This window comes from Ixodes scapularis, unplaced genomic scaffold, assembly GCF_016920785.2.
Source record: "Ixodes scapularis isolate PalLabHiFi unplaced genomic scaffold, ASM1692078v2 PGA_scaffold10__122_contigs__length_95168666, whole genome shotgun sequence".
In the NCBI taxonomy this organism is placed as follows: Eukaryota; Metazoa; Arthropoda; class Arachnida; order Ixodida; family Ixodidae; genus Ixodes; species Ixodes scapularis.
Genome location: NW_024609836.1, coordinates 84,536,954 through 84,564,071, shown reverse-complemented (window position 1 = coordinate 84,564,071; position 27,118 = coordinate 84,536,954). Strand labels below are relative to the sequence as shown.

The window sequence follows — 27,118 nt, the reverse complement described above, 5'->3', positions numbered from 1 at the left end:
ATCAGACGTAAACACCAAAGCTATAAAACAAATTTTTCATCATCATCATCATTATTAGCTGCGACGCCCCTCTTTATGTTTACATCACGTGCGTAAGTTCATGGGAGAGGGCGGTTTTTTGGTGCCGTCTCTTTTATGAATTATGAGCCTAAGAGCGATCGCTGTGATCAGCATACCTCACAAAGATGCAGCAACTACAGTCTACTACAGGTAATGAGTCGACTTTAAGTTTCACTGCATCACAATTCTTAGTTTGTACGTGATCTGTCGAGTCGCTCCTTGTCAGATTTCGGCACGGAAACCGACTTTGGGATGGCATACATTCTACGAAGCGAATGATTTGCTCACCCCCTACAAAAACTTCGTCAACCGAAGTCAAGTTAGAAAACGAATCGGTAGGAACGTTATAGTGCCGATACGGTATCTTTTCATGTAGTGGTTTGGCTGAAACGACAGTGTCTTTCCCTATTATATCACTAAATCCCGTTCGTAACACCCTGGATAAAAAGAAGGAATATAAAACAGAATTTTGAGATGTTATGAATTGAATCGAGGGATTCAGAAAGTAACCAAACAAACAACAAGGCGCGATTTAGTTTAGAGTCCTGGGGTGCTATGTTGCGCTTTTTGCACTCCCAGGAGACTTGGAAGAGGGAAGTGGCGTCAACGACACAGCAAACGCAGATTGGATGTTGACAGAAGAAAACGAAATCAACACCCAATCTGCGTTTGCTGTGTCGTTGACGTCACTTCCCTCTCCCTAGTCTCCTGGAAGTGCAAAAAGCGCAACATAGCCCCCCTGGCTGACACAAGGGATGTTTAAATTGTGTCCCAAAATGGCGTAAAAGTTGTTATTCTTTACATATTTTGTCCTGATGCGAATTAATCTGAAAACTGACCAAACAAGAAGGAACGAGAACAAAAAAGTATCTTACGAATGTCACAGCACACGTTTCTTGTGGACGTACAAACATATATGTCAAACTAGAAAAACAAAAACTCGTTTTACTTTTTTTGTTTGTTTGTTAGTCACACAGATTGAAGCAGTGAATTTGCCTGTTTGTGTGCAGGCAATTTCCGACGTGTGAAAAGCGGGCCAGGCTAAAGCACAAGCAGGGCTACACCCCGATGCCATCCCACAAAGCTCTGGCCAGTGCCCTGGCTGACGTCGTCTGCTTCGATGAGAACGAGGCAAGGGAAAGTGTCGCAGCATTCCACAACTTTGTCAACCGGCAGTTTGTCCAAAATACAGCATCTGTTATCTCTGTTTCTCTTCCCGTAAACTGGTGTTTCGTGGGTATACCTATGGCTATACTTTGCCCCATCGTTTGCAAGCAGCTGCTTGTTTACAGTCAGCGTCGAGTTGGTGCAACCAAGCCTGAATTATTTTTGGCACACAGGAATAATTTGAGCATATAAACTGTCTGTGCAGCAAACTTCGAAGATGAAGGATATGTATGCGTAGCACGCGAAACGAAAGGAAGATAATAATAATCCTTTATTTCTTTAGTGCCCCAGAATAACCGTGAGGTTTTGATATGGTGGCAGATAATGTAACAAAAACACGAGAAGTGCACTTGAGCTGAAGAACACTACTGAGGCTATGGTTATCAAAAGGGGCAGTTCAGGGTGTAGGAGGTTCCCCATTAAATCAATAAACATGCAGTCTCCTCAATGAAATTTTATTTTACCCAAAAAAAGGACGTCTCCAGGCTGTCCCAGCTAGGTATGTTTCAAAAGTGTATCTTATGCTTTTTATAGCCTCCTCTGACTATTTCTACAAGCTAGTCTTTGGTTAGTGGATGGGACATTTATTTTTGCTTGCAGAGCTTGTTTTTGCTACAATTTCATTAGTTGGGGTTCTTATGAATGGCCTATAAAATATAACATTCATCATGACCATGTAAATTCTTGCCCAAAAGCAAATATATATAGGTATTAGTTTTAGTTACTGCCACAGTAGCTGTGAAAAGTTGAAAAGCACAGCGCAATCTACTGGCTGGCTTTGACTGCTCTTTAACAAGGTTGCAAGAGTGAATTGTGAGAATTTTTTTTGTTGTAATGCAGTTCAAGGAGTGGCGAGACAGGGTAGATGTACCCCTTCAGCTTCCGGCCATTGAGATACGGACTTTGCAGGGATCTCTGTGGCCCTTCGTTTTTACCAAAGAGGTGAGGACACTCTTGAGCATGCACATTTGATCAGCTCTTGCTGGAAAACTAATGGTTAGTCGCTGGTATTAAAAGCTGCGTGACAAGAAGCATGCCTCTTTGAGGTCTCAAGATGGGTACCGACGGTTTTGCTAAGATAGTTTTTCCAGTGCTGAGAAAGCTGTCTCTTAGCAAAACCGTTGGCTCCCACTTTGAGGCTTCCAGGCTGGTTCTTCAATTTATTCCACCAGCTCTGACCGCCTAACATTGTGTGTGTAATTTGTTTGAACTGTGAATCTATGACAATCACTTTATTGAATTTCATGGGATTTAGCGGGCCTTTTTGCGAGTCTATCGCTGACACTCAAATGCTTCAATGGTTGTTGTAAGAGTTTAGATGTGCTACAATCACTAGGAGTCTAAGAATATTGGTACTTCACAGCTTCATGCAATCAAGTTAACTGCTGTAGCCAGGACTGTGTGCATTGATAGTGCAAAGATGGTTAAAATAGAGTCTTCGAGAGAAGAACAGTAATTACAATGGCACTTAGTTACAGTTCCATTCTTTTTTGTGCAGCTTATGTGTGTTGGCTTATACACTTAAGATTCTATAGCTTGTCACAAGAGCCAGCTATACAATTCTGAAGGCCACTTGACCTGCCACATTCATTTATGAAATTGAGCTGAATGAAATTTTTTCTTTCCGCTAAATGACACTGTCAAGCTAATCCATGTGGTCATTATTGCCCAGTGTTCTTATGACCTTCTGTGACTTCTACACTGAGGCCTCCATCTATGGTGCGTTCGTCGTTATAGGACTAACAAAAAGACACATTACATATTTACAACTCGAGTCTAAAGACAGATGGGCATGGTTTGTATCTGTGCGAATCCAGTTATGGCAAGTTAAAGAAAAAAAACCTTCTATAGCCCATGACAAGTCAAGAACGGAAGCGACAGGTGGAAAGGAGGCGACCTCCTCTCTAGCGTTCACACTATTAAAGTGGAAAGAGGTGGGAGGAGCTTCCACTTTGTTCTTGACCTGTCACCGACTATAGTTAAAGTCCTCAAGGTAAAATCGGTGTCTTCACTAGAATACCGCGGCATTCTCTTTCCATGTACTGACTGCTAAGAGATTGTCGGTGCTCTGTTTCGTTCCAGCAAGGCATGTACGTCTGCAGTATGCCCCTGACCGACGCAACGTACGAGCCGACGGAGAGGCCAGAGCTCATTGACCTGTACGTTGGTTGTGGCAGGAGTGAGTGCTCCTATTGGCTGATAGTTAGTGAGGACAGGGTGTGCTCAAGCGTCCATGGTGGGGACGTTGGACCATTTGTGGTGGCCCCTTTCTCTTTTGCTTTGGAGTGTGGAAAAAACAAGATTTCTTGACTCAAGCTTTGGCCGGTGCCTCATTTCCATCTCAAATGATTCTTTGTATTTTCCCTGCGATCACGTGCCATTAACACTGACTATTAAAAAAGAATGGCACCATCCTAAAAAAAAAAGAGAGAAAGGAATGCTGAGGTAGCTTGAGATTGTCTATGTATGGTGATAACTTACCCTATGGAATGTAAGCGTCCTAAGAAAACAGAAATTACTCTCATGGATGGCAAACTTCTCCACGAAAAATCTAATAAAAGATTTTGACATGCCCCTCTTTCTGCGTCTTGAAGCAGACACAAGGGGGCATTGTCGAACGGTGTTTTTAAACAATAATTGTTGTCTTATGCCTTCTACAGCCAAAGATTTGATGTTTTTGTCAAAATATAATGCACAATGCATTTAACAAGAGCAGTAATATTAATGTTCGGAATCTCCACGCAATTAACTATTTTCATTGGTCAAATCTTATGGAGGTAGTGGGAACCCGAGTACTTTTATTGCTGCGAGTTTACTAGAGTGTCTTGCCATGTAGAACTGGTCATTCTTATTGACTAAAGCCCAACAAACATGTCCCTTTAACAGACTTCCTGTAATCTAATTATACTGTATATAATAATGTACAATGTCACATTACACTAGGGGCGTAGCCATGGGGTGGGGAGGCTTATGGGGCTTCAGCCCCCCCCCCTCTCTCCCCGAAAACCATTCCTGGCTACGCCACTGGATTACACTATATTATGTTGCACTTTAATCAGGAAGGCCACCTTGTAATGAGGGCAGAAGATGAAAGGGGATTTTGTTGCAGAAGGAGCATGGAATCTAGAGTAAAACATTTAAGTGGGACTCTGATAAATAGAAGCTCTGCTAAGTGGCACAGTTTTGCCAGTTTCATTGTATTTCTACTTGAAACAATTTTACAATGTGTGCTTTTGAGAAAAGGACCATTGGGCCTAAAATAAAAGTGGTTATTATATCAAAGGCACATTACTTATGAGCAAGGCAAAAGCTTTTTTCATTTTCTGATCGTTTTAAGTAGCATAGATGCCGATGAACGAAACTGTTAATCAAGCATTGTTTCAGTGAATCTGCCTAAAGCAGACTCGCTGAAACATTGTTTGATTTAAAGTCTCGCTGATCGGCATGTGGCCACCCAAAACGATCGGCATGCAGGGGAGTGTAGAACATTAAAGCGCATTTCACTATATCAATCTAAAGAACAACCATTCTTTCCCTATTCAGACCAGAAGTTACCTCAGCGTTTTCCGCAGTGATGACAGTTGTGAAATTCCTGGGCCCTAGCCTCTCCAACCTGACGCCGGTAGGTTTGCCACACCGTAAGGTTTGTGCAGCCCCGCTTCGTTGAATAGATAAACCTGTAGTCGGGATTCTGTTGTTTACTTAAGTTTCAATGCAGTCAACCTGGTTTGGTAAACTTCTTTAATTAATTTTTGTCGCACACATTGCGTGCATTTTCGAATTGGTACACAGTTCAAGATAGAAAAATGACAGAAAACCGTTTCTTTCCGTGTAGACCTGCACAAAGTTGATGGAGCTGGACAACTTCCTGTCCGTCGCCGCTCCATTTGGGTTCCTTCAGATCACCGAGCCGAGTGTTGTCGAGGCCATGCTCGGGGACAAGGAGGTGGTTCCTCTGGATGAAACTCTCAAGGTCGGTTGGTCTGTCTTTCTCTTCTTTAGCCTGGCTGACAGCACTTTTAGATATATTTATTTATCACACACCGCGGGTCGTGTATTGGTCTGCACTTCTGGACGTTTTTTTTACTAGAGATGTCTTCAGTTGTCTGTGTTATAACCTGAAGGTAAAACGACATTGCAGCACTTTTCTTTAATCATGCGGTACTATTTGCATTGCCTTCGAAACACCTACGTGTCTGTGATAGGTAAGAAACGTCGTGCCACAGCTTTTGAGCTTTCTGGACAATGCAGCTTAATAATGGCTAAGTTGTCTGCTTTGCCTGCAAAGAAAATCTGTATAAAGTTTCTAGAATAGTAAAAGCTTGGAAAGGAATGTGCAAGAAAAACAGGGAAGCCAATAGAAGTGCTACAGCTGGCCATTAGTATGTTTAGCTTAATAAGTGGTGCAGGAGTGTCTTGCATGTTGAGAAGGTTCGTCCCATTGAAGTATGTGATTTCTCCATGGACCAGGTCCCGGCTTGGCGCCCAGTGGCCTTCAAGGGCAAGCCATCCCTAAGCGTGAGCATCAAGGAGACGGTTCATGCCACGCAGGTGACCATGATTTTCTGCTTGTTTTGTGTATTATTTCAGTATTCCAGGAGTGTCTTAAACTGGGCCAGTTGGTAGCTACTGATTCATTATAAAACAGAGTGTGCACAAGAAACAGAGACGAAAGAAGACACATATAAAACACGGTGCTCATCTACTGTGTGTGCCTTGTTTTGTCCTTTCTTTGTGCACTGTTTTAGAATGTTTGAGTGCTTTGTAAAACCGAGTGTACCAAGCAGTGTGCTTCAGAAGCTACAAAAACACAAAAAACAATTCCAACATTTTTTTTTTAGGAAATGTTGTTTTGCATTTTGTAGGAGGCTGAATGAACTGCCCAATTACAGTTCGCTGAGTTTTAAGACAAATATTTCTTTACAAAATGAGCATACAAAAACAGGTGCAAGCTGCCAGACCCAAAACGTCTCTGATCGAAGTTGAGTTGTCACTTTCTTTTGGTACCTTGGCATTTTCGGAGCCCATCCCTAGCAAATATTATATGTCTATTGGCATATAGGTCTATCGGCATGTGTATTGGTTTTTTGGCGTACCTATTGGTTTGTCGGTTTGTTAGTTTATCTGCATATTGGTCTATCGGTATATGAGTAATTTTTCTCCCACGATACATACTTACCGAGAAAAAAAAAGGTTGTGTTTTTAACAGTAATGCAAAACTCCCCACCCGAAAATAGTAACAAATGTGCGCTATGTGTACGTTGCTCTCAGTGCGAACGTCCCGACATGGACCCCGTGGTGGAGATCACGGGCGAAGTGAGGGTGCGGTGCGAGCTCGAGGGTCACGGCGCGGAGGTGACTCTGCTCCTGGTCGGTGCCGGGGACGGTGGCCCCAAGGGCTGGCCCCCCCTGCCCCTGGAGGCCCTCTCAGTGCACTCCTGTGTCCAAGCGGCGTCCAATCTTCAGCTGGCTACCCCAGGCGGGGCGGCACCCAGGGAGGCCTCGAGTGCGTCGCCAGTCCCCGATTCGCGAGCCAACTAACGCGCTCGCTCCACATTCGGAAGCTTTCTTTGATTGTACAAGTATAGTGCGTATCCCCAACCGAACAGGTCAAGGCGGGAAAAGTTACAAAACATGAAAGGGAATCAAGTGGCAAGGAAATGCCGCCAATTGTAACATGTTTGCGCATACACTCAGTTTTATGGATGAAAATTGAAATAGGGAATTTTTCCTAACTAACTCTTTTTCGATTGGCTTATTTAACAATGTCTCCCTTAAAAAAAAAAGAAAAAGAATTGGTGTTCTTGTTTATACAGCGCAAGTTTGGTCTGCCTTTCAGATGTGGTGACATTGGTTTACACTTTAGATAAGATATTTGGCCAGTGGAGTACAACCGGCTAGCCTGGGGTCAACGTGCACCACGCAGTAGTGATACACGACCGCAAACCGGTACGATGCTCATCTAGATCGAAACGGGCTGGGGTGGGAATTGAACCCAGGATCCTGTGGGTTCAATGCTTCGAGCAGACACGTGATGTTGGCTTAATTGAGTTGCAGCGAGATTGATTGGATCGACGGCGTCTCCTTATTACGTGTGCTACCTTTTGTTGGCTTCCTCGATTTGCAGCGAGATTGAGCTGCTGAAACGCCACATTTGTTCCTTGTTGGCAGGGGTGAGGCACCCTGTGTACCGCCTGCGGTTCTCGCCGCCTCTTCACCCGTTTTCCCTCTGCTACTATGGGACGGCACCCGCTCCCATGCCCCCCATTGCTGGCGTCTACTCCATGCGCGTGAGTAACCCTTTCCATTCTAACCCTTTGAAAGGACTCTGCATCGAAATGAGTTAGTAGCGGAAGTGACCATTGGCAGAGCCGCGTCGTCATTGAAAGAAATCTTTACCGTGTAATGCTCGTTCGATTCTGGCCAGGTGCCACTGGCCGCCACCCAATTGAAATTGTTCAGCGTTATGCATCCATCCACTAAAATATTACACAGACGATGGGCATTTCATAGGCTGCTTAAAAGACATGTGACTTGCCTTTTGTGTGGGGCAAACATTTTTTGGTGTCAGTATGCTCCATCTCATTGTAGTGCTTTGTGCCTGTTTATCGAGAACCATGTGAAGCAGTGGAAAAGGCATGGCCTACGACATTTCTTGGCGCAACTGAACGGTTAACACGATTTCGCTACCGGCATTCCTTTCATAAAAAGCCACTCTATATAAACGAAGCAAGTGGCTTAAGAGGTCCTCGTCATTTCTCTCCGTGCAAGGGGGACAAGCACGTGGACTTCCTGATCCAGCTGAAACTCCAGGAAGGCATCCGCAACATGTTCCAGTCCTGCGAAGTTAGGATTCCCTTCTTTAACAGGTGGGAGAGGCACTCTTCAGCGGGGCTGGGAAGCGTGTCAAACCACCTAGATAAGAAGTCCGTAGTGCTGAATTTTCAACGTCCCAATAAGGAGCTGAGAGTTCAGCAGTATGACTTTCTTTACTAGCGAGGATTATAAACTCTGCTTCCACAAAACCTGGCAAAGAGCAAATGCTATAAGCCCTTCGCACCAGTGAGCAATGGAGCAAAGCCCATGACAGCTTTTCACAAATTTGCTGACCCACCACGCTGATTGGCTTGCTGGGGCTATGGCTTTTGCTGTTTGCCAAGTTGTGCTGAAACAGAGTATGGCGAGATGCTGTGCCGAGGGGGTCTTTATGCGCTGAACAAACACCCTAGACAGGGGCTAGCTTGGTTCGGAAACAGTGTTTGTCCGACATCATTCGAGCTTGTCTCGTGCTTTGGGGGTCAGGCAGGACGTGCGAAACGGACACTGGCGTGCATTTAAATTACATATTTGTGGTTTAAACAGTAGTCGAACGAAACACATGGTTGGGCATGGTACATGGAATGGAAGCGTGCATGCGACATATTCGTTGCATGCACGGTTCATGAACATTTACTTGTCTGAATTGATGGCAGCTGCAATTTCACAGAGGCTGTCAATAGGTACTCTTCACAGGTCCTTTTTAGTGAATAAATATATTTGTGCAAAATATTTGCATAAATTGTGCAGCAAGCGAGGTAGTGACAAGCACAATTTTTTATAAGGGCTTTGGAGTTGCCGAGTCCCTTCAATTGTCGCGATGCCCCCAACAACGGCCGGACATACGCAGGGGCAAGATGAAGAAGTCGAGCCTGACGCCTAGCTGCGGCAGCGTGTCCACAGCCAAAGACAAGTTCGGTCTCGTCTGGTCCATCGGTAAGCGAGGTCTACACAGGCTTCACTCTCCAAAGCCTTATTAATTGACACAGAATCTGTTTTATCAGCTGTAATGACTGCCTGTAACGGCCGGCTGTAACGGCCAGATGTAACAGCCGACTGCGACGACACTGAAAAGTATCACGCCCATAGGGAACCATATGTAGAAAGACTGCAGTTCCCCGGCAAGATTTGAACTAACCACCTTGAGATCGTGAGTCAAATGCTTTGTCGACTAAGCTATTCAGGGTCGGGGATTGGATCATTCGAAAGCAAAGTCGCGCGCCTTGCGGTCTTTCCTTGAGTAAGTGTATAGGCTTCGTATATGCTCGCAAGCGGAGCATGTAGTTTCCCTAGCCTTTCCTAGGGCGCCTACATGTCTGTCTGTTCCAGGGTGAAGTCATCCTTTGTTCTACTGAGTAGGCCAACGTGTGACGCGCTTGCGCACTCAGTGCGTGGCTTATGTGGTAAAATGGCATCTAAGCATTAGCCAAGGCTATGCACCCGAGCTGAGTCACACTGGATTGGGTGCACTTCGAGAGACACAATAAAAACAATGATTGGGTGGAGAGATGGCCGAGATGTCGCGACTCAAGCAAAAGTGTGTGTGTGTGTATGAAGGCACCCTTTCCTCCCGTGATGCGCCATCTCACGGCGTACATCAGAAATGAAAGCGGTAGGCGGTGCCATCCAGATGTCCTTTTCTTCTTCCTGGGGATGCCTGTTGCACATTCTGTGCTTGCCGGCCTTTGTCAGCATGATGAAGCTCGTATATTTTTTTTCCTTCGCAAATGTGTTTAAGGGTTGGGATTCCAGAGGGAGGTGTGACGAAGTGCCACAAACATTGTCACGAAATTTTTAACATATACTTCAGAGGACGATCTATACAAAAGAGTGATAAACTTGCAAGGACTACCTTTTAAATGCGTCCCAACGGGAATTTGTCCCATCACCCCATGATTCTGAGCTCAACATTGTACCACTGCGCCAATCGGTGGGTAGACGCAAATCTAGCCAACTTTGTGTTTATTCTTTTTACACACTGTTGAAATGCGAACGCCGATCGCCATCATTTGGCATTACAGCGTTCGCAGTCGATGTTAGGCATTTGTATTCAAAAACTTTATGGGAAGAAACAAGGAATTCAAGACGTGCCCACCATCAGTTAAAGAAAAACAAATTTTGGAATAACACAAAATGCTATAACCAAAGTAAAAAAGAAAAAAATACTTGCAGTGTTTATTACAAGCCCCGAAGAATGCCGCAGAAACACATTCTGCGTATACCAATTTTTTCTTTGTTTTTTAAATGAAGGAAAACATTTTTTTTAACTGCGTTCAATACTCAGAAAAATTCGGCATGGCACCAGCGTGCTGCAGTTATATTATGGCAAAATATAATTCACGCACACACACACACAAAAAAAAAAGCCCTAAACTAACAGTAGTAGTCCTCTTCTGTTAATGTTCACCAATCACCAGTACTGGCATCAGGAGCTTCTGTGCAACGTCGCTTATAGTACAAGAAATGCAAAAACAAATTGTAGTAAATCGTGCTGGTGCAAAAAATTGAGGATCGAATTCAAGGGAAACTGATGCAGTCATGTAGTATCGCTAACACCAATACCTCCATTCCCCCCAAAAAATTGTCCATGCGAGTTGTCTATAATGACGAGACAAAGGTGCATGTATTTGCAAAAATATGTCTATGTAGCAAGGCATGCATATCAACATATTAATGGGGTCCGTGTTAAAAAAGACAGGTAAACTATATTAGTCAAGTTTAGAACCTAATACTACTACTTTTTTTTGTGAACATGTTTTAGAGATTAGTGGCATTTTCTTTCATTCAAAGGTCACAAGTTCACCCAGGGTTCACTGGAAGCATCACTGACCGGCACCGCATCCTTTGAGGATAATCCGCCGGAGGGAGAGCGCAACGCATCACCCATGCTCACCGGACTCACCTCCTACATCCAGGTGAGTGGCAGGAATGGACGGCATCGCTGGGCTGGAATCACACTTTCCCCCTCTGTCCTCTCTGTAAGCTTCTTAGTCATGCCGCGAGAGGTCTATGCTTGGGGACAAAGCGAACCTTTCAGATGTGGGTTTTTGGAGCTCAAAATAAATTGTCATAATGAAACGTCCTCAGATCATGACCCCGAGGCTAGGCGACGATTATTGTCTGTGCTAAAGCCACTGAATGAACTAAGCTTAATGATAATGTCACTTCACATCACTTCACATCGTTGCGGGGGTTCAATTTTGTCAGTTGTCGCCAGCTTTCAGCGACGTGTATCGCGGAAAACGCGGGAATCGCTTTTCGTCGTCCCATTTGTTTAGACAGTCTGTGATGGAGAAAAATGATGTTGTCAGGGTTGCCTAACAAAGTTGCCCGTCGCCAACAGCTCTAGGCAACAAAAGCTGCTGTCGCACGACGCATCACGATTGCGTCCCTACTCGGCCGGTTAGATATTCTATCAGAATCGTGGATTTCATGAGTCAAACCATAATCAATACCAACCTAAAAAAAATATTTGCTGTTTTGTTTTGTTTTTCCTTCGTTCGTTTTTGTTAGTTCAGGCTGAACCTTCATCAGTATGTACCAACTAGCTCGACTAAAGCCTGTCACCAAATTAAAAAGGCAGTTGGGGAAAAAACAAAGTTTTTTCCCCAACTGCCCGCACGACGACTCAACATTTTTGCACTCTTCTAACCGCTCGCAATGCAGCGATGCTCCGGGTCCGACTTTATCTAGGGGTTGGCCACGCCGAAATCGTGTTTTGATGCAGCGAACGGCCGCGCATGGGCGAATTAGGCCACGACGACTCGACATTTATGCACTCCTTTAATCGCTCGCAATGCAGCAATGCTCCCGGTCCGACTTTGTATAAGGGTTGGCCACACCGAAATCGTCTTTCGGTGCAGCAAACGACCGCGCATAGGCAAAGTAGAGTAAAGCTCCCGTGTCTCCGCAGCTCCAGTTCAGGATGGTCGACTGCACCTTGACGGGTTGCCAGGTCGATCCCAAGTCCATCCAAATCTCACCACCATGCAAGCTGAAGATCTCGTTGGGTGAGCGATGGTTCCGTGCCTGCCTCGTCTGACGAGGCTGGCATGAAAAGCTTACATTTCTTGTCGAACTAGCTTTCCGAACTGGAAGCTCATCATGTCCGTAGAAGTGTGCTCGTTACATCACGGTCCCTAATGGAACTTGTACAGGTACTGGGGTCGTCGACAGCCTATAAATCGCGGGTTGTGGCATATCTCATGCTCACTTTTCTTGCTTTATGATTGGTTCTTTTTGCATTCTTATTAACTAATTCTGCGATCCCATTGGCTGCGGAGCAATAGTAGGACACTCCGGACTCACTACGTCCCGCGTTTTCTGAGCTGTCGGCAACCATGGTGCTAGGCGTAAAGATCCTGCAGTTTGTGTTCTGTACTCCTGGACATCTTTTTGTGGCATTTTCTGACAAGAGGAACAGTGCACGTGCAAAGCTTTAGGTAGATGGATAGAAAGTTTATTTAGTGCTTGTCAACAGGCCTGCACAACAATACATTTTGTCTTGTAAAAAAAAAAAAAAAAATACTACAACAGTATTATTGTTGAAAGGCACTGTCAAGGAATACATGTTACAACAGACATAAATGGATAACATGGTCAAGTAAATACTATGTCATTCTATTAATCAGTGCTCAAGGACGCGTTCCCGCTCCTTTGACCGCACGGCCACAGAAGCTTGTTCGCTAGTATATTTACATATAGAATGGACAATATGAAAATGTGTGGAAGAGTCACAGATATCTGCGTACGTACCTCTTCCTGGTTAGTAGTATGAGAATTTCAAAAGAATGGATAATAATTCCCAAACATAACCTTTAACCACGACTGCTGCTTAAATTTGACAAGCATCGGTTGCGTGTGGAGTGACTAACCTTCTAAAGGCCAGGGACGGCGCCAATCTTTCCAGATTGGGGGGGGGCAGTGGGGAGGCGTATTACATTTTCGGGGGGGGGGGGGGGGGGGGTTCATGAGAAACCGGGAGGTCGGTTCTGACAGCTAAAATAAGCGTTGGCGGCCAGTAAACCTGGAAGTGAGCTGGAGGTTGTTAATGTTGTGCAGCTACCCGAGAATTGTGTAAACAAAAAGGCAAATCGCTTTGCCGCCGTCTCCTTTCACGACATGTTTAAAAGGCGGATTATAAAAAAAGTAATGGTCGATGGCTGCGTAGAATAGTCACTGCCGACGACGTAAAACTGGAAGAACCAAGCACTTTGAAATATTTTATAACATTTTTATCACCTCAGTTTATTTCTTTGGTTGACGGTGTACTTACAACCTGAATTACATTGCACATGTTCGTTATTTACAAATATTTACATTCTGAAATTTCACATTAAGGCACGTTCGCACTCGTCCCCCAAAGTTCAGTGAAGTCGAATCCGTCTGTTGTGATGGGCGGCATCGAAGGCGTTGACAACGTCATCTAGTTCCAGGCTTTTCGCGGTGGACTTCTCCACGGCGAGAACCGCCAAGTTCGCGAGCCTCTTGTCAGACATTCTGTTTCAGAGATACGTCTTCAGCCGACGAACGCACGAGAATGTGCGTTCGCAGGCGGCGCTGGAGGCAGGGATAGTCAACGCTATAACACAAAGACGGTACGATTCCTGAAAGGCAATTTTAAATTTGCCTAAAAATTCGGCAAACAATATTGTGGTGGTCACGCTGCACCCATTCTCTTTTCCGTATCGCTATAAAACCCTGGGAAGCAGTTTCATCTCGGCCACAAGTGCATCCCAGTCGGACGAGCAGTGCTTTGCTAGCGGTTCGACCAGCGAGATGTCCATGAAGCGATCGTGTTGACGTTGAAAACAGTTCAAGCCCTTCAGGATGAGATCACTGTCGCTAAATCTTCGCTTAGGTTCTTCGCACATTCTATCCAGGATGGGAAGGAACACATGCACACGGCAGTCGTTTTCAGTGGAGTAGCTGGGGTCCTCTCCGGGCAGCTGGGCTTCTGTTAGATATTTTGCAAGGTGCGCCGGCAGACGGTTGGTTCTTCGCTCTTCTACGAGACGAATTCCGTTTGTCTCTGCAACGCTTAAGCACTGGCTCCAAATGCTTGAGAAACCCTCCGACGTCCTTAGGTATCTAAATCGCTCAAGTACCGCACTGACCATCATGGAGGCATGAGTAAGGTCGCAGTTCTTGTTCTGCAGGTAATCTGAAAGAATCTGCAGCTCAATCAAAACCTCGCTAAAGATACACAGATGTGAAACAAACGTGAAGTTCAGCTGGTGCAAAATTCCGCGTGCTTCTGCTGATCTTGATCTTCCACCTTCGGCGATCTTTGTGAGTGTGACAATTATTGCAGGAAGCGCGTGTAGGACGGCTTTGCATGCGTTAATTTGGCATGTCCATCTTGTCTCGCTGATTCCTTTCAGTTCGATCGTTGCGCCGCACACCTGCTTCTGAACTGTGATGAACAGCGCATGTGTGGCAGACCCTCCCAAGAAGACATACAACATCTCTATGAAAGAGAAAAAGGTCCTCGTGGAATCAAAGCTCTTGCAGGCATAGACAATAACCAAATTCAGCCGGTGGTTGAAGCAGTGGACATACAGGGCTTGAGGTACTTCTAACTTAAGAAGGGCTTGAACACCTTTGCTCTTGCCACTCATTACGCTTGCACTGTCATAGGTTTGTGCGATGCAGTTCTCAAGATGAATTCCACATCTGGAGGGCGTTTCCTTAACGTAGCTCAGGAGAGAGGCAGCGTCTAGCGTTTTGGCACTCCTAAACCCAAGAAATCTTTCGTAGACGGATCCGTTCAGGAAATACCGGACTACCACAGAGAGCTGTTCCGTTTTGCTGATATTTCTGGATTCGTCCACTATAAGCGCAAAGCACCGAGCGCTGTCCACCTCGGTCTTGAAACGACGCAAAACCATATCTGACATTGCTGAGAGTATCTCATCCTGAACGGAATGGTGAGTATATTTCACGTTGGCAGGGCCATTTTCCAGCTTTTTTAGTACAATGGAATCGCATTTCGCTACAAGCTGAAGGAGCTCGAGAAAGTTTCCTTTGTTTTCACTTGAGGCTGACTCATCGTCCGCTCTCTGGGCAATCCCCTGTGTTGCAGAAAACCTCAGCACGTCAGCTATCACAGAGATATAGTGGCGGTTTTCTCTTACCTCTTTCAAATGCGCCTCGCTGAGGTGCACGGCGACTGAATTTTCGGCGCCCTTTTCCTTCATCTGCTTGAAGGATGCCCATGAGGCCTGGCACAACTTGTGCGCCGCACTGTTCGAATGGAGTCGCAGTCCGCCGTCCTTTTGAAGCGCTTTCTTCCAGTTCCGATAGCCCTCGGTCACAAACACAGCACTTCCACTCCTCTGTCCATTGCTAGTTGAAAACATCCGGCAGGCGAAACAGAATGCCGAGTTTGAAGTCACGCTGTATTCCAACCATGGGAAGCTGGTGTACCATTCGGACTTGAAGGTCCTGCCGTCGTTCCCGTATTTAGTAACAGGAAAGGATTGTAGCACAGGCTGTACCGGCGAATCATGGGCTGTCCTGGCTACATCAGGAGCTCTCGTTCGGAGTTCTTCGATCTGGAACTCGTCATCCGGGCCATCCCCATCGCTGTCACCAAAAGTTGATTCGCATTCTTGTTCCCCGGCGCTTGCGTTGAGCACACACTCTTCATCAAGTGAAAGCTTTTCTTTGGCGGGTTCAGGTTCGGTGACATTCTCTTGAACTTTTCGCTTGGTCCCCTTCCGTTGAAAAAAGTCACTTATGGGATGACTGGATGCCATGGCGTACCCAAGAGTATAGCTCTCCACAATGCTTCCAGCTTCGGCGTCCTTTTTCTCCCCTCGTGGGTGAGGGAGAAAGCGAAGGTTTCTTTCTCGCCACGGCGATGTCACCAGCAGTGTCGCTCTCTTGGAAAGGGTGGGCTCCCCGGCTCAGCCAGCTCAGCGTTCAGCCAAGGTCCTTGGCCGCCAAGCAGCTAATCCCCCGGGCACCGCGCTTGCGGGTGAGCCGTCTCTGGCAACGGCCAGAGACGGCTCACCTGTGATTGACCGGTCGCGGCCTTGCTGTTTTGAGGGAACCGGGATAGCACCGAAGGTCAGCTTATCCCGCTGGCGATGCGGAGAAACCTGTGGGAATGTGGGACAGGGTGTTATCTCAGGGACTCGTGGGCGCCGTTATTAGGAAGTCGGGGCCGCGTTACAACAAGTAGAAACCGCGAGGGGCGAACGGCTGAGCTCCTTCCCCTCGGCTTCGACGAGAGGCAAGAAAGCTTTCATTTTTCGTGGGCTACGGAAAGGTAATAAAGCAGGTCGGTCGCACAAAGAAGTGTTTGTTACCGTAACGCGTTCCTCTTTTATCCAAGCATCGAGTTACGTATTTCGTCACTTTTTTTCGGTAATGCCTACAACCCTGAGCGTAGAGTTTTATAGCCACAGAATGGCGCCGAATACTCTCTGTATGTAGGCGTCGAAATCTTTTGGGGCGGAAATTAGGAAAACGACGGGCGGCTGGTTACTGCTTGGGGGGGGGGGGGGTTGGGGTTATTTTATTTTGGGGTGGCAAGACAAATTGGAGGGGAGGCGGTCGCCACCCCTTGCCTCCCTTTGGCGCCGTCCCTGCTAAAGACTCTTCAACCTTTATTTTAATTCTTTCTTTTCTTGAGAAGCGACAGCCCTTGGAAACAAGAGTGGCTCATTTAGCGGTGAAGGATCGCTCACCGAAGAATGCCGACCAAATTTTTTAATGCCGTTCCAGAGCGCGAAGTGGAGTCCCGGGAGTACAGGATCTGGAACAAGTTTGGCGAGCTACCGTTTGCCATCCCAAAGAGCTGCACCTAGCTGGGTGCCAAGTCCAGCTGTCACATGTACAACGGGCTCCAGTGTAAATAAAACAATGTTATAGTTTTGACATGTCCCCCTCTTTACATTACTTTCTCAACAAGGAGTGGTGTGCGGAACACATGTTCTGGCTTCGGTGGAAAGTACTAATCCTCGAAGGCAGCCAGCATCCTTTAAAGTGTATTTATTAACAATAAACTAAGTTCATCCTTTGAAATTCCCATATGTACATATGATTCTAAGCTACATGTAGTGGCAAATTATAGCGCAGTAGCTCTAGAAACAAAATAATGAAATCCATACACGTGCCGAACAATTTATTTGGTGCAGACCACTTTTACGAAGGGGAAAAATTCCCAATTTCAGATCACCTTTGTTTCTGCAAGTGAAAAGCCTTGTCTAGTTGGAATGGCTTCACATATATTGCACAATTTGCCAAAAAGAATACATGCAATCTCGTTATTTTTTTTATATATTTTGCTTGATTCAATCGGCCGACTGACAATTCCATAATTGTTCTGTATTTTTGTCTCCACATATCATGAATAATATGTTATTTCTTATGTACAGTCTGAATTTGATCGACATGTTGCCCAACTGTCCTTCACCTTCCTAACAAACAGGATGACACGAAACCGAGCTTGGAGCTTGCTTTCCCCATAATGTTTTCCCCTAGAAGTCGTCTCTCTTGGCATCTAAAATTAGGGATGCACCTCAGCAGCAGGCTTGTACAACCTTTCTGTGCTGTGCATGCTGGACGTTTCGATGTAGACAGAAACAAAACGCTTTCCCCCCAAAAACACACACAACCATATCTACAGTTTGTCGTCCCCCAGCTAGAGCTGTTCCCTCTGCTCGGGAGGTCTGTAGCTGAGCCCCAAGTGCTCCAAGATGGAGGCCTCGGTGGGGGTTGACACCAGGCTGCCCAGGCTCCTTTTCTCGGCACCCTGAGAACAAATGCCAGGTGCAAACACATTGCGCTAAGGACTCCATGTGCAAGGACACCAATGAAAGGACATCATGTGCAAGAACACCATGTTAAAGGACGCAGGACCTCACATTCAAGGACAAAGGACACCCCTGTCATTGCACAGCATGTACTTTGTTCTTGAACATGATGTCCTTTGTCCTTGAACATGGTGTCCTTTGTCCTTGCACATGGTGTCCTTTAGCATGGTGTGCAAAAACCCGAACTAAGCAAGCACTTTACGCAGAAATGACGGAGAGGATTTGTGTGTTTGAGAAGCCCTTGGGGGCACTCTGGGGAACCCCGTGTGGGAACCGATGCCCACCTTGCGCCAGACTCCCTGGCGGAGGCCCCGGTCGCTCAGCGCCATCCCCATCCGCCGTGCCCTCAGCCTCAGGGACCGGTTGAAGTGGGCGGACCCCGTGTAGGCCAGGAGGGCACAGGCCAGCTCGTCCGGCGGGATCACAAACACGTCCAGGCGGCGGTGCTGCGCCCCGTTTTACGACTCAGTTCTGTTGGCTGCCTCATTAGCCGCTGGGTTACTCGCAGGAAGCCAGCGTTGGTCGAGAGTGCTGCTTATAGCTAGGGTTCTGCGTTTTCAGGTAAATCCGATAAACTCCGAAAAACGCTCGCTGGTAAAAAGATTCCGGATTCGGATTTATCCCAAAAGCTCAGAATTTGGGGACTTGCAGTTGTAAAAACCTGACCAGTCTTCATCTTTTCTTCAAACTCCAAAAACCTTTAAAATTTTTTTTCCCACTTTTTTTTTGTGTTTTAAGAAATTGTCTTTTGAACCCTCATTGAAAAAGGAGGCTACCTCTATACTACGATAGATAAACATAGTATCTGGCCTTCTTAGCCGTTTATCTTTGGACCTTTCTCTATTCTCAGACGATCGTTGGCCTTTTTCTGGCCTTCTAAACATCCGAAAAACTCAGAACTATAATGAACGACGAACGAAAGCTCCCAAAAACTCCAAATCCGAGGTGAAGAAATGAAGTCATAGAAACGGCCTTCGATTTCACCGCAAAACAAACTTTGAAAATGCAAAACCCCTACTTATCAAAAGGGTTTCATGCTTCTGGTTTTTTTTGGCTTTTTTTCTTCAAATTTCGGGGATTTATTTCTCTCTGCGGAGAGCAAGTCACCTGCTTCTTGCGCAGGACTTGCGGTGACGTCAAAACGATGCTGAGCTCTGATTAGCTTTGATTGAGAGGATAGTGATTAGACCTCAATGCTGGATGCCTCGAGGTCTGCCCATTATTTTTTTTTTCAATCGGCCAATAAGAGCTCGGCGTTCTGACATCACTGCAACCCCTGTGCAAGAAGCAGACAAACTTGCGCTCCGCATAGGTTTGCCGTCCTTCGGTGGTGTCGTAAAAAAATTGGCGTCTGTCGGAGATTATTTTTAAGAAAGCAAGACATGGGCTTCCTTAACCTCCACAGATCGAGACTAGGATCCTTGGGAAACATCTCTGCGCTGAAGAGAGGAGGCAGAATAAGGGGCGTGGCTCCCAAGGGCCGTAGACAGTTCAGTCAAGGCTGTGTTTCGGGTCAACACAGAAGCTAGATTTTTGGTTTCGTGAAGCTTGGCTTCTTTTTATTTGAGGACGGCTCCTAATTGTCGTTTTTTTGGTTTGCCCCGACTTTGATGAAACTGGCTTAGGGTCACTTTATATAGAGAAGTCAAAGGTGGAACTGAGGAAAAATTGCGGTCAAACTGTGCTCCCTGCACGAGGTATTATGGTTTACGTTTTCTACGGATGCAGTCCGTTAAAAATGAAAGTGGGCCTCAAGAGCTCTGTTTGTTGGACAGGTTCCTAACCTATCGGGTGAGGGACCCACGCTATTACGAGGCCCATTTTCGACATCCACCGCATCCCTCGAAGTATGGGCCGCAAAGTGCACTCACCTTGCTGCCAAGCTGGTCTAGTCTGCATACTCCCATGTACTTGCTGGGGACGCCAGTACCGTGGGGAACCGCGAGGTCGTCCGTTAGGAACCCTGGAATCGAGAAGGCTAGGTCGGACAGGTGGGCATATTTGTCCCCCGCCACCGGCAGAAATCGTGGGAGGGCAAAACGCATTGCGCAAGAAAGAAAAAAAAAAAAGATTTTGTCAACTGAACTTTGGTGTCTGTAATGTGTCCGTGACTGGCGCGTTTAGCGTCCTATTTCGTCCCGGCTTCGAAAGTGATCGTAGGTGCCAAGAAATGACATCGGAGAACCATATCCGAATTAAACGGGGAACCTCGCAGTGCTGTCTCTTGACGGACAAGCGGTACTCGTACGAGAAATATAAGGACTAAGTGTAGGGGGAAAGAATAAAAACTGAAAAGTACGAGGTGACTTGAAAAAATATTTACGGCGATTTTTTTTATTGTAAAAAATAAATTATCGGTAGCCAAACGCCCAATCTCTGCCCAAATGTAATGCTGGCAGTCAGGACCAGATCCCACTATGGAGTTGTAGCACAAACAACAAACAAGAAAGATCTGGCACTCCCTCCGTAACATTGTGATGTCGTGTCGGCTGCTCCTACTTTTATCCTCCTTACGGAAGCCAAGATCCGCGAAAGCTTCGCTTCGCCGCTCCGAGCAGTGCCCAAGGAACTGGAACTCACCCGACGAGCGCAGAAGCTGCAACAGCCTGTTGAGGAGTCCGTCGAGCGCGGAGAGTTCCGTGTGGCTAATGAGCACATCTACATCTCCGCACATGGACTTGCCCCTCCGGTAAGATCCGCACGGGACCACCGTGAGACCCGGCTGGAGCGACAGCGCTGCCTTGGCCACCTGCACCATCCAAAACGCTCCAAATGGTGCACAGCAAAATGGTGAGTTGGGCTAGCTGGGTCTTTAATATATTTTGGCTGGGAGTCGGTGCGTGTTTGTCCTTTGTTTCTTTCTTTTGTACTGTCCCTTTGGCTGCTGTTTTTCATAATGTTCGTAATGGTTCATTCACACAACAGATCGGAGAAAACCGAGTATGTCGTTGATCTGCACGGTGTAGGACTTCTAGGACGATCGCGCTCCTAAGTACTAGGACTTCTAGGACGACTCCACTCCTAAGTAAAGTCTAAGCTCGTTACAAGAGACCTTGATTTTGACCAAGATTTCGGTCTGTTGTAAGAGGAGCATGTTGTATGCATGCAGATATGAAGTTGAGTCAATGGTATGTAGAGGAAAACCAACTGAACTTCACAAATCTGTATGTTATATCCAAACGTCTGTTGTAACCAGGTCTGTTGTAATGAGCTTAGACTTAAATTGGTTTTCCAGTTTGAGCACTACTTTAGCAGATCTGAGCCACTTACTCATGCATAACTATGTACCAAACAACCCTGAGTGTTTACATTACTGTTTACAGGGCCTGTAGTTTTCTGAACTGCTTTACTGCGTTAAAGCCACGACCGGAGAGCTTCCTCGGCTGCCATCCAAGGCAGATAGCGTTTCCTCAACATTGAAAAGTTTGAGAGTCCCTGCTCTAAAGAACTTCTGCAGGCCAGTGCGGCGCTTGAACGCCGTCGCCTGGTTGCGGCGTGTCTGCATCCTGCACGCACCTTGTCTGCAATCTCTCCCGCCTCCTCCCGGGGCATCTTCTCGAGGAAGTCGTGGAAGTGCTTCAGCCCAATCTTCTGCTGGCCTGTCAGCTGTCCGCTGCTTGCCAGCTCCTCCAGAGTGGTGAAGCCCTGCACTTGCAGCGTGAAAACTTCCATGTTAGTAGTCGTCTACACGCATGCATGCACAAACGAGGACGCAGCTACAAAGGCATTTGAGACTAGAATTTGAGATCACACTTTGTTTCAGCTGACGTCCAGAGTCAGCCAACGATACAAACTGATGGAACCGATCAAATAGTTTCAAAAGTGCGAGTCACTCGGCCTTCCATGTACACGGTGGATTCAAGGTGATAGAACACGTACAGAACATGACGAACAGCATGTTGGTACGCTTTTGACGTTGTACGATTAGTCCCATCAGCTTCTAGTGTCGAGGTAAAACTAAGTATAACTTCGAGCCTTAGCAATCTTGAGGAGAACCCATTTGCATTGAACGATGGCGGAGAAAGTCTCTCTCTCTCGGCATTGTCGCAGTTATCCTGTTTAGAAGCTTGCAGACTCTGTTAACGGTAATGCACACACTGGGAAGTGTGGCTTGTAGATATGCTAAAATAACGACGAGAAAAAACTTCACTTAGGGGTAAGGGCAGTCGAGAGAATTTAGTTACGCAAAACATCGCAAAGGGTACTCTGGGAAGCCCCGGGATTTCTAAGAACCCAGTTTGGGAAGTCGTGCATCTAGTGCAAAGACACTTTGCTCAGGCCTGTGGCACTGGTGCACCTTTCAACGAATTCGAAGTGATGCACATATGCACTCCGACTACTGAAAGGCCTCGAGACAGTTGTCACCCGCTGTAACTATAAGTAACAAGCTTGAAGCGACCAACGCACCCCATACTTGTCTTTCTGTAGAATATAAAGATAGTGGCTGAGATGTTAGCCTCAGACAGCGCGCCCGAGGGACGTGGAGAATCGAGAGTGCTCTCCGAGGAACGTGCAGATGCACAAGGCAGAAAGCTTGCAGCCACAAAAACGGCCGGATGTTCGATCTGCTTTCTTCGCTCAGTTTCTTGGGTTTGGACTCAGTCTTTCCCCATAATCTAGACCGTTTCCAAGAGACACCTAAGCTTCAAGAGCCCCCTCAAGAGTGTCCTTACCTGATGGACCCACCGCTCTGCCGTGGAGGGACCAGAGCCCCAGATCTTGGTGAAGAGCTGGAGTGCCGTCAGACGCTCTTGGCCCTGGAACTCCTCCAGCTTACGCAGCTTGCCCCGCTCCACAATCTCCCAGATCTTGTCCGCCAGCCGTTCACCCACCTTGGGCAGGGACCGGGCCTCCTGCGTGGGAGACGCGCAGCTCGTCCTCGTCTGGCGCGTCTATCGTCCTGCCCCGCCCACGCATAGAAAGCGGTCCCAAAGTGGCAACAAATTACATAGCAAGAGTGTCGAGGCTTGTTTACATCATAGTGTTAATATCATAATCTAGAAGGAAAGGTCCCATGCAGTTGCATGCACTCCGGCTGCTTTGGAATGGCGGGGCATACAAATGGACGCGAGTGGTTTCGCTGGGTGGTCTCAATGGGCCCACATCACTGGTGATGCCTTAATATACACGAAGCAGCAAAACATCACCTGTGAGGTCTGTATCTAGCTCGTTATGAAATGCTGGCATCGCACATCGTAAAAAAATAAATGAAGTTGACAAGCACTCGAGCAACTTCGACTCATCGGGGCAAAAAGAGCACGCCTAACTAACCTCTCGTGCGCTTTCTTTCTCCGCTCTTCCGTCACCTTCTTTCTAGTTTTATTCTAGGGACCACCGATATCAGCGTTTGGGATTTGCCGCGTTCTGTTCTCGTCTTTACCCCCTGGTTTAAACACTTGCGTTTGCTTACAACCAAGTTCTTGCGATCTCTTACAACGAGAGAACACGCTGGCATGCTGGCGCCATCTATGGGATGGCCCTGGAACTGCATTTCGGTAGAGCGAAGGTTTTGAAGTATTTGCGAGATGAAACATACATACTATACAGCTAAATGGTCCTTTATAATATTAAAAAGTGTTTCGAGCCAAAAAAGGAAATATATGAAAATGCTGAGTGTTCCACGGCGATTGCAAGCATGTGATTGAGCCTTTGTGCCGTCGGATCTTGCAATTTAGGCGGTCGGTCGTAGAAATATTGGCAAGAAACGTGAGCAGATGTGAGGTTCACTGTCGTCGCGGCGTCTCATCCCGCTGCAGAGCGACCCGCAGCAGAAGATGCGTCTGCCGCATTCATCTCCACTGTCGCGCGACTGCTAGGAGCGTGGCAGGCAACAGCGTGATGCCTCCGCGTCGTCATCAAACTGGTGATGATGATGATGACAATCATCATCATCACGAGGAGAAGGAGAAGGGGGATGAGTGGCTGGAAATACCTCCCAGGAGGTGATCTCTGTCGGATGGCGCTTGAGGGCCATGATAGCTCGCTCGTAGCTCAGGGCTCTCCAGTGGTCCTTGGTACTTTGGTATGTTTCCACCATGGCCTGAAAACAGTTGAACCAACAGGGTACATGATTCAAAATTACCGCTTATGCTAGGGGCATCCATAAGCTGTCGTACGTTAGAGTGCCATACATATTTAAAGAAAAAATGTAATCCCTCCAACGGCCCGATTTCACTGTACAAGAATTGTCGTGGGCGTACTTTCACTGATTATCAGTCAGGAATAACCCCCGAAGAGCTGTTGTGCTAGCTCGCTTTAGCACATTCAGCAGCAGTGTGGTCATGTAAATTTCAGGCAGTGAAGCTCTTCAATCAACTTTGTGCATGTGTTTTCTGCAAGCTCCTTCAGTGTACTTTTTTTTCCAGGTGTAAATAAACATTATCATTGTTAAGGAACAAGCAATAAGCCTCTCCTGCTTCAATTATCATTATCCACCAAACTATACTCCGTTTCACCTTACGATCTGGACCGCAGCTGACGCCAAGAGCCATAACAGCCAATCCAGCGCTGTGAACATATCACACATCACTATGTGCCCCGAGTTCACTGCCCACCTCTCGAAAGTCACATGACACTCATACGGCATAGGATTTGCTTCGATGGTTTGTATCATTCGCTGCGGTCCAATCGTATAAAGACAGTGAACCAGGTGGGTATACGTCCGTGTAAAAATGGCTGCAGAAACCACTATTGTCGGTTGTATATTAATGGCGAAAGCATTCGTCATGTTTCGTCATGAACGACGTCCTAGAGGACGACGTTAAGAACAACGTCTAGGACGACCTCTAGGACAACCTTTAGGGCCTAGAGCCATAGAGGTTGATGCGGGATCATGTGACATCAATTTTTCCACCAGATGTAGCGGGAAAACTGAATTGGCGAGTAGGTCATGTGACATCAATTTTTCTGCTAAATTTAGCGGGCAACCTGAATTTTTCTGTAGGTCCCGTGACCTCAGGTCACGTGACGCCAATTTTTCCGCTAAATTTTGCCAACATAACACCGACAACACCATCGGAAACTAAACAGAACAAAACCACAAAACAGCTACCGCTGCTACGGCTGCTGCATTTTACTGAAGTGACCTCACAGACGTCGAAATCAGATATTTTGACGGTGGACGTCGAAATAGTCACTGGCTAGGCGGCAGGTGTAGCTAAAGAATGATTAATAAATTGCCTGTACAGGCAGAATTGAGACGTGGAACCTAACGGTGCCTACCTGCAGTTGTTCGATTATGTGGACGTTTCGGTTCACAGGAACATCGGCACACTCTTTTCGCGCAGGCTCCTCGGGTTCTTTCCCGTGGCCGGCCGCCCCCACTTCTGCGCCGCTCGGACCCGCACAGTCGGAGTTCAACACCGTCTCACCGCACTCGTGCGGAAGATCGCACGTCAAGGCGTAAGGCATCGTCGAAGCTAGGGACGCGTTTTTGAGGGAATCGCTGATCCACGCACTCCGCACGATCCTGGTCGACGGAGACAGTTTCTCGGAGTCGATCAGTTTGGGTAGGCGCTCCCGATCTACGCACTCGGCGACCACGACGTGCGTGGCGTCCTTTTCGCTGTCGGCGATCTCGGCGCCGTGCTCGACTAACTTCTTTAGAAATAGCTGAACCCGGGGCTTTCCCATACCGGTTGGGACGACGTACACACGGCTGCCGACAAACATGCCGCTGATGCCGCCGTCATCTGCTGCTGCCGCCCAAGAACAGTGGATAAACAACCACTAAAAAACTAAAATATTTGTAATGGGCGAGCTCGCGCCACCTAGTTACAAAACTTTGCATAGCGACTCTATTGCCCTTCCCCCCCCCCCCTTTTTTTTTTTCACTTCAAGATTTTGGAAAAGCCGGATCGAGGATTAATTTTCGGGATTTATGTACTGCGAACAGGCAACTAGTCACCACTCAAACAAAGTGGAAAATAGGACGAAGGCTCAACACTCTATCAGAAAAGCACTGTTTCTTGCTCGGGTAGCCTGTTATAAATATTCCTTGCTTGATGGATTATTTGTATAGTCATGCTCAAATAGTGGATTTTGAGTTCGAAGCCAATTCTGACCGAATAGTAGACTTGGCCGAACTTTACAAACCCAGTTGAACTCATGAAGGTTGTTCCCATATTTATGGACTGTGGTCCCAGAAAGTTTCCTACATTGTGATACAAGGAAACGACAGATTTGACATAAAATTAGACGATCTACAAATCTTTTAGTTTAATTTTTATAATTTTACTGCAATGCAGGTATCAACATTCACAAAGCTTTCATACTGGAATGGGCACATGTAGTGGTGTGCGGGCGTGAAAAACCCATAGGAAAAACCCTTTCGCAGAGCGCCTGCCAGTCCGTTTTAATTATGAATAAACCAGACGAGCGCGTGCGCCATCCCACTTTGAAAGTGTGCTGATATCATATGCACGTGACTGTGATATTTGCACGGGTAGCTCCGTAACACTGTAGCTCCGTTGAGCGCGCCACCGAGCACGGTGCACTGCGGGGAAGCAACACCCGTGGAGCTCGTTTCCGCGAGTGTTGCTTCTCCGCAGAGCTCCCGTGCTCGGCAAGAAGCGCACTCAAGGGCTGGGGTTAACCCGCCGCGATCAACATCGAATTAATATACAAACATCGCAGTTCACCTCGAAGCGAACATTGAATAACGATCTACACCGATGCCGCTCGAAGATTTCCATCAGAACGGCCATCTTCGCGTGTGTCTCTGTTACTCTCTGATCGCCATAATTGTCCCGAGTCACCGCTTTTAGAGCGTACACGCGGTGTTCGCTTTGCCGCCAAAAGTCATTGTGTATCGCCAGCGTCGTGTCGCCTGCAGCGTCCTGGGTGATACGCCATGATGGCGTTACGAGGATATTTTTTCGCGGGGGGGGGGGGGGGGGGGGGGGGTGAAGACCCATAAGCCGCCTCCCTGGCTGTGCGCAGTTCTATCTGCGTGACGTATGACAAGCTGCTCTGTCACACGCGCCTTCCGGCCTTTGAAACGCCACATCAGAAAGCGAAGAGAGATAACGCGTCTGGAAAGGAAGAGATAGTCCTGTACACTCACTCAAATGGGGAAAGTGGGGGAAAGGGATGTGAAGGATCAGTTTCAGCGGTCGCGAGCCGTCTTATCTTCATCAACGAGCACGAAAAGTCACGATAGGTCAATCGCGTCCCCGGATTTTCTTTGTACGTTTACTCTGTGAACAATTCCCAATATGCAACCGGGTGAAGGTTTGAACTCTTCGGTTCAA

General features: G+C 46.9%; 2 protein-coding genes across 2 annotated transcripts; one reads left to right on the top strand and one right to left on the bottom strand.

The window, feature by feature from the left end:
- The first annotated feature begins 60 nt into the window (after positions 1-60).
- Positions 61-16,929, top strand: LOC8042447 (AP-5 complex subunit mu-1). The gene is made up of 14 exons (XM_002415504.5): positions 61-210; positions 1,071-1,191; positions 2,068-2,169; positions 3,310-3,386; positions 4,771-4,849; positions 5,063-5,200; positions 5,698-5,778; positions 6,499-6,733; positions 7,399-7,517; positions 7,999-8,096; positions 8,894-8,979; positions 10,834-10,958; positions 11,957-12,053; positions 16,777-16,929. Exons 1-14 carry the CDS (start codon positions 143-145, stop codon positions 16,857-16,859), a joined length of 1,509 nt encoding a protein of 502 aa, XP_002415549.4. The 5' UTR covers positions 61-142; the 3' UTR covers positions 16,860-16,929.
- On the bottom strand, positions 16,917-25,565 carry LOC8042446 (DNA polymerase lambda). Its single transcript, XM_029974213.4, has 8 exons — positions 25,089-25,565; positions 23,800-23,907; positions 22,541-22,720; positions 21,384-21,512; positions 20,448-20,616; positions 19,739-19,830; positions 18,152-18,313; positions 16,917-17,806 (listed from the first exon to the last, which is right to left on the bottom strand). Exons 1-8 carry the CDS (start codon positions 25,536-25,538, stop codon positions 17,696-17,698), a joined length of 1,401 nt encoding a protein of 466 aa, XP_029830073.3. The 5' UTR covers positions 25,539-25,565; the 3' UTR covers positions 16,917-17,695.
- Between the last annotated feature and the right edge of the window lie 1,553 nt (positions 25,566-27,118).

What these genes read in the sequence shown, in the direction of transcription:
- LOC8042446 (XM_029974213.4), bottom strand. Translation starts at nt 25,538, where the DNA reads ATGTTTGTCGGCAGCCGTGTGTACGTCGTCCCAACCGGTATGGGAAAG. An exon ending in CGGGAGAGATTGCAGACAAG is followed by an intron (nt 20,617 to 21,383) that starts GTGCGTGCAGGA and finishes TGGATGGTGCAG; the next exon opens with GTGGCCAAGGCAGCGCTGTC. An exon ending in GCAGCTTCTGCGCTCGTCGG is followed by an intron (nt 19,831 to 20,447) that starts GTGAGTTCCAGT and finishes TCTCGATTCCAG; the next exon opens with GGTTCCTAACGGACGACCTC.
- LOC8042447 (XM_002415504.5), top strand. Translation starts at nt 143, where the DNA reads ATGAGCCTAAGAGCGATCGCTGTGATCAGCATACCTCACAAAGATGCA. An exon ending in GCAACTACAGTCTACTACAG is followed by an intron (nt 211 to 1,070) that starts GTAATGAGTCGA and finishes GTTTGTGTGCAG; the next exon opens with GCAATTTCCGACGTGTGAAA. An exon ending in CGGTCTCGTCTGGTCCATCG is followed by an intron (nt 8,980 to 10,833) that starts GTAAGCGAGGTC and finishes TTTCATTCAAAG; the next exon opens with GTCACAAGTTCACCCAGGGT.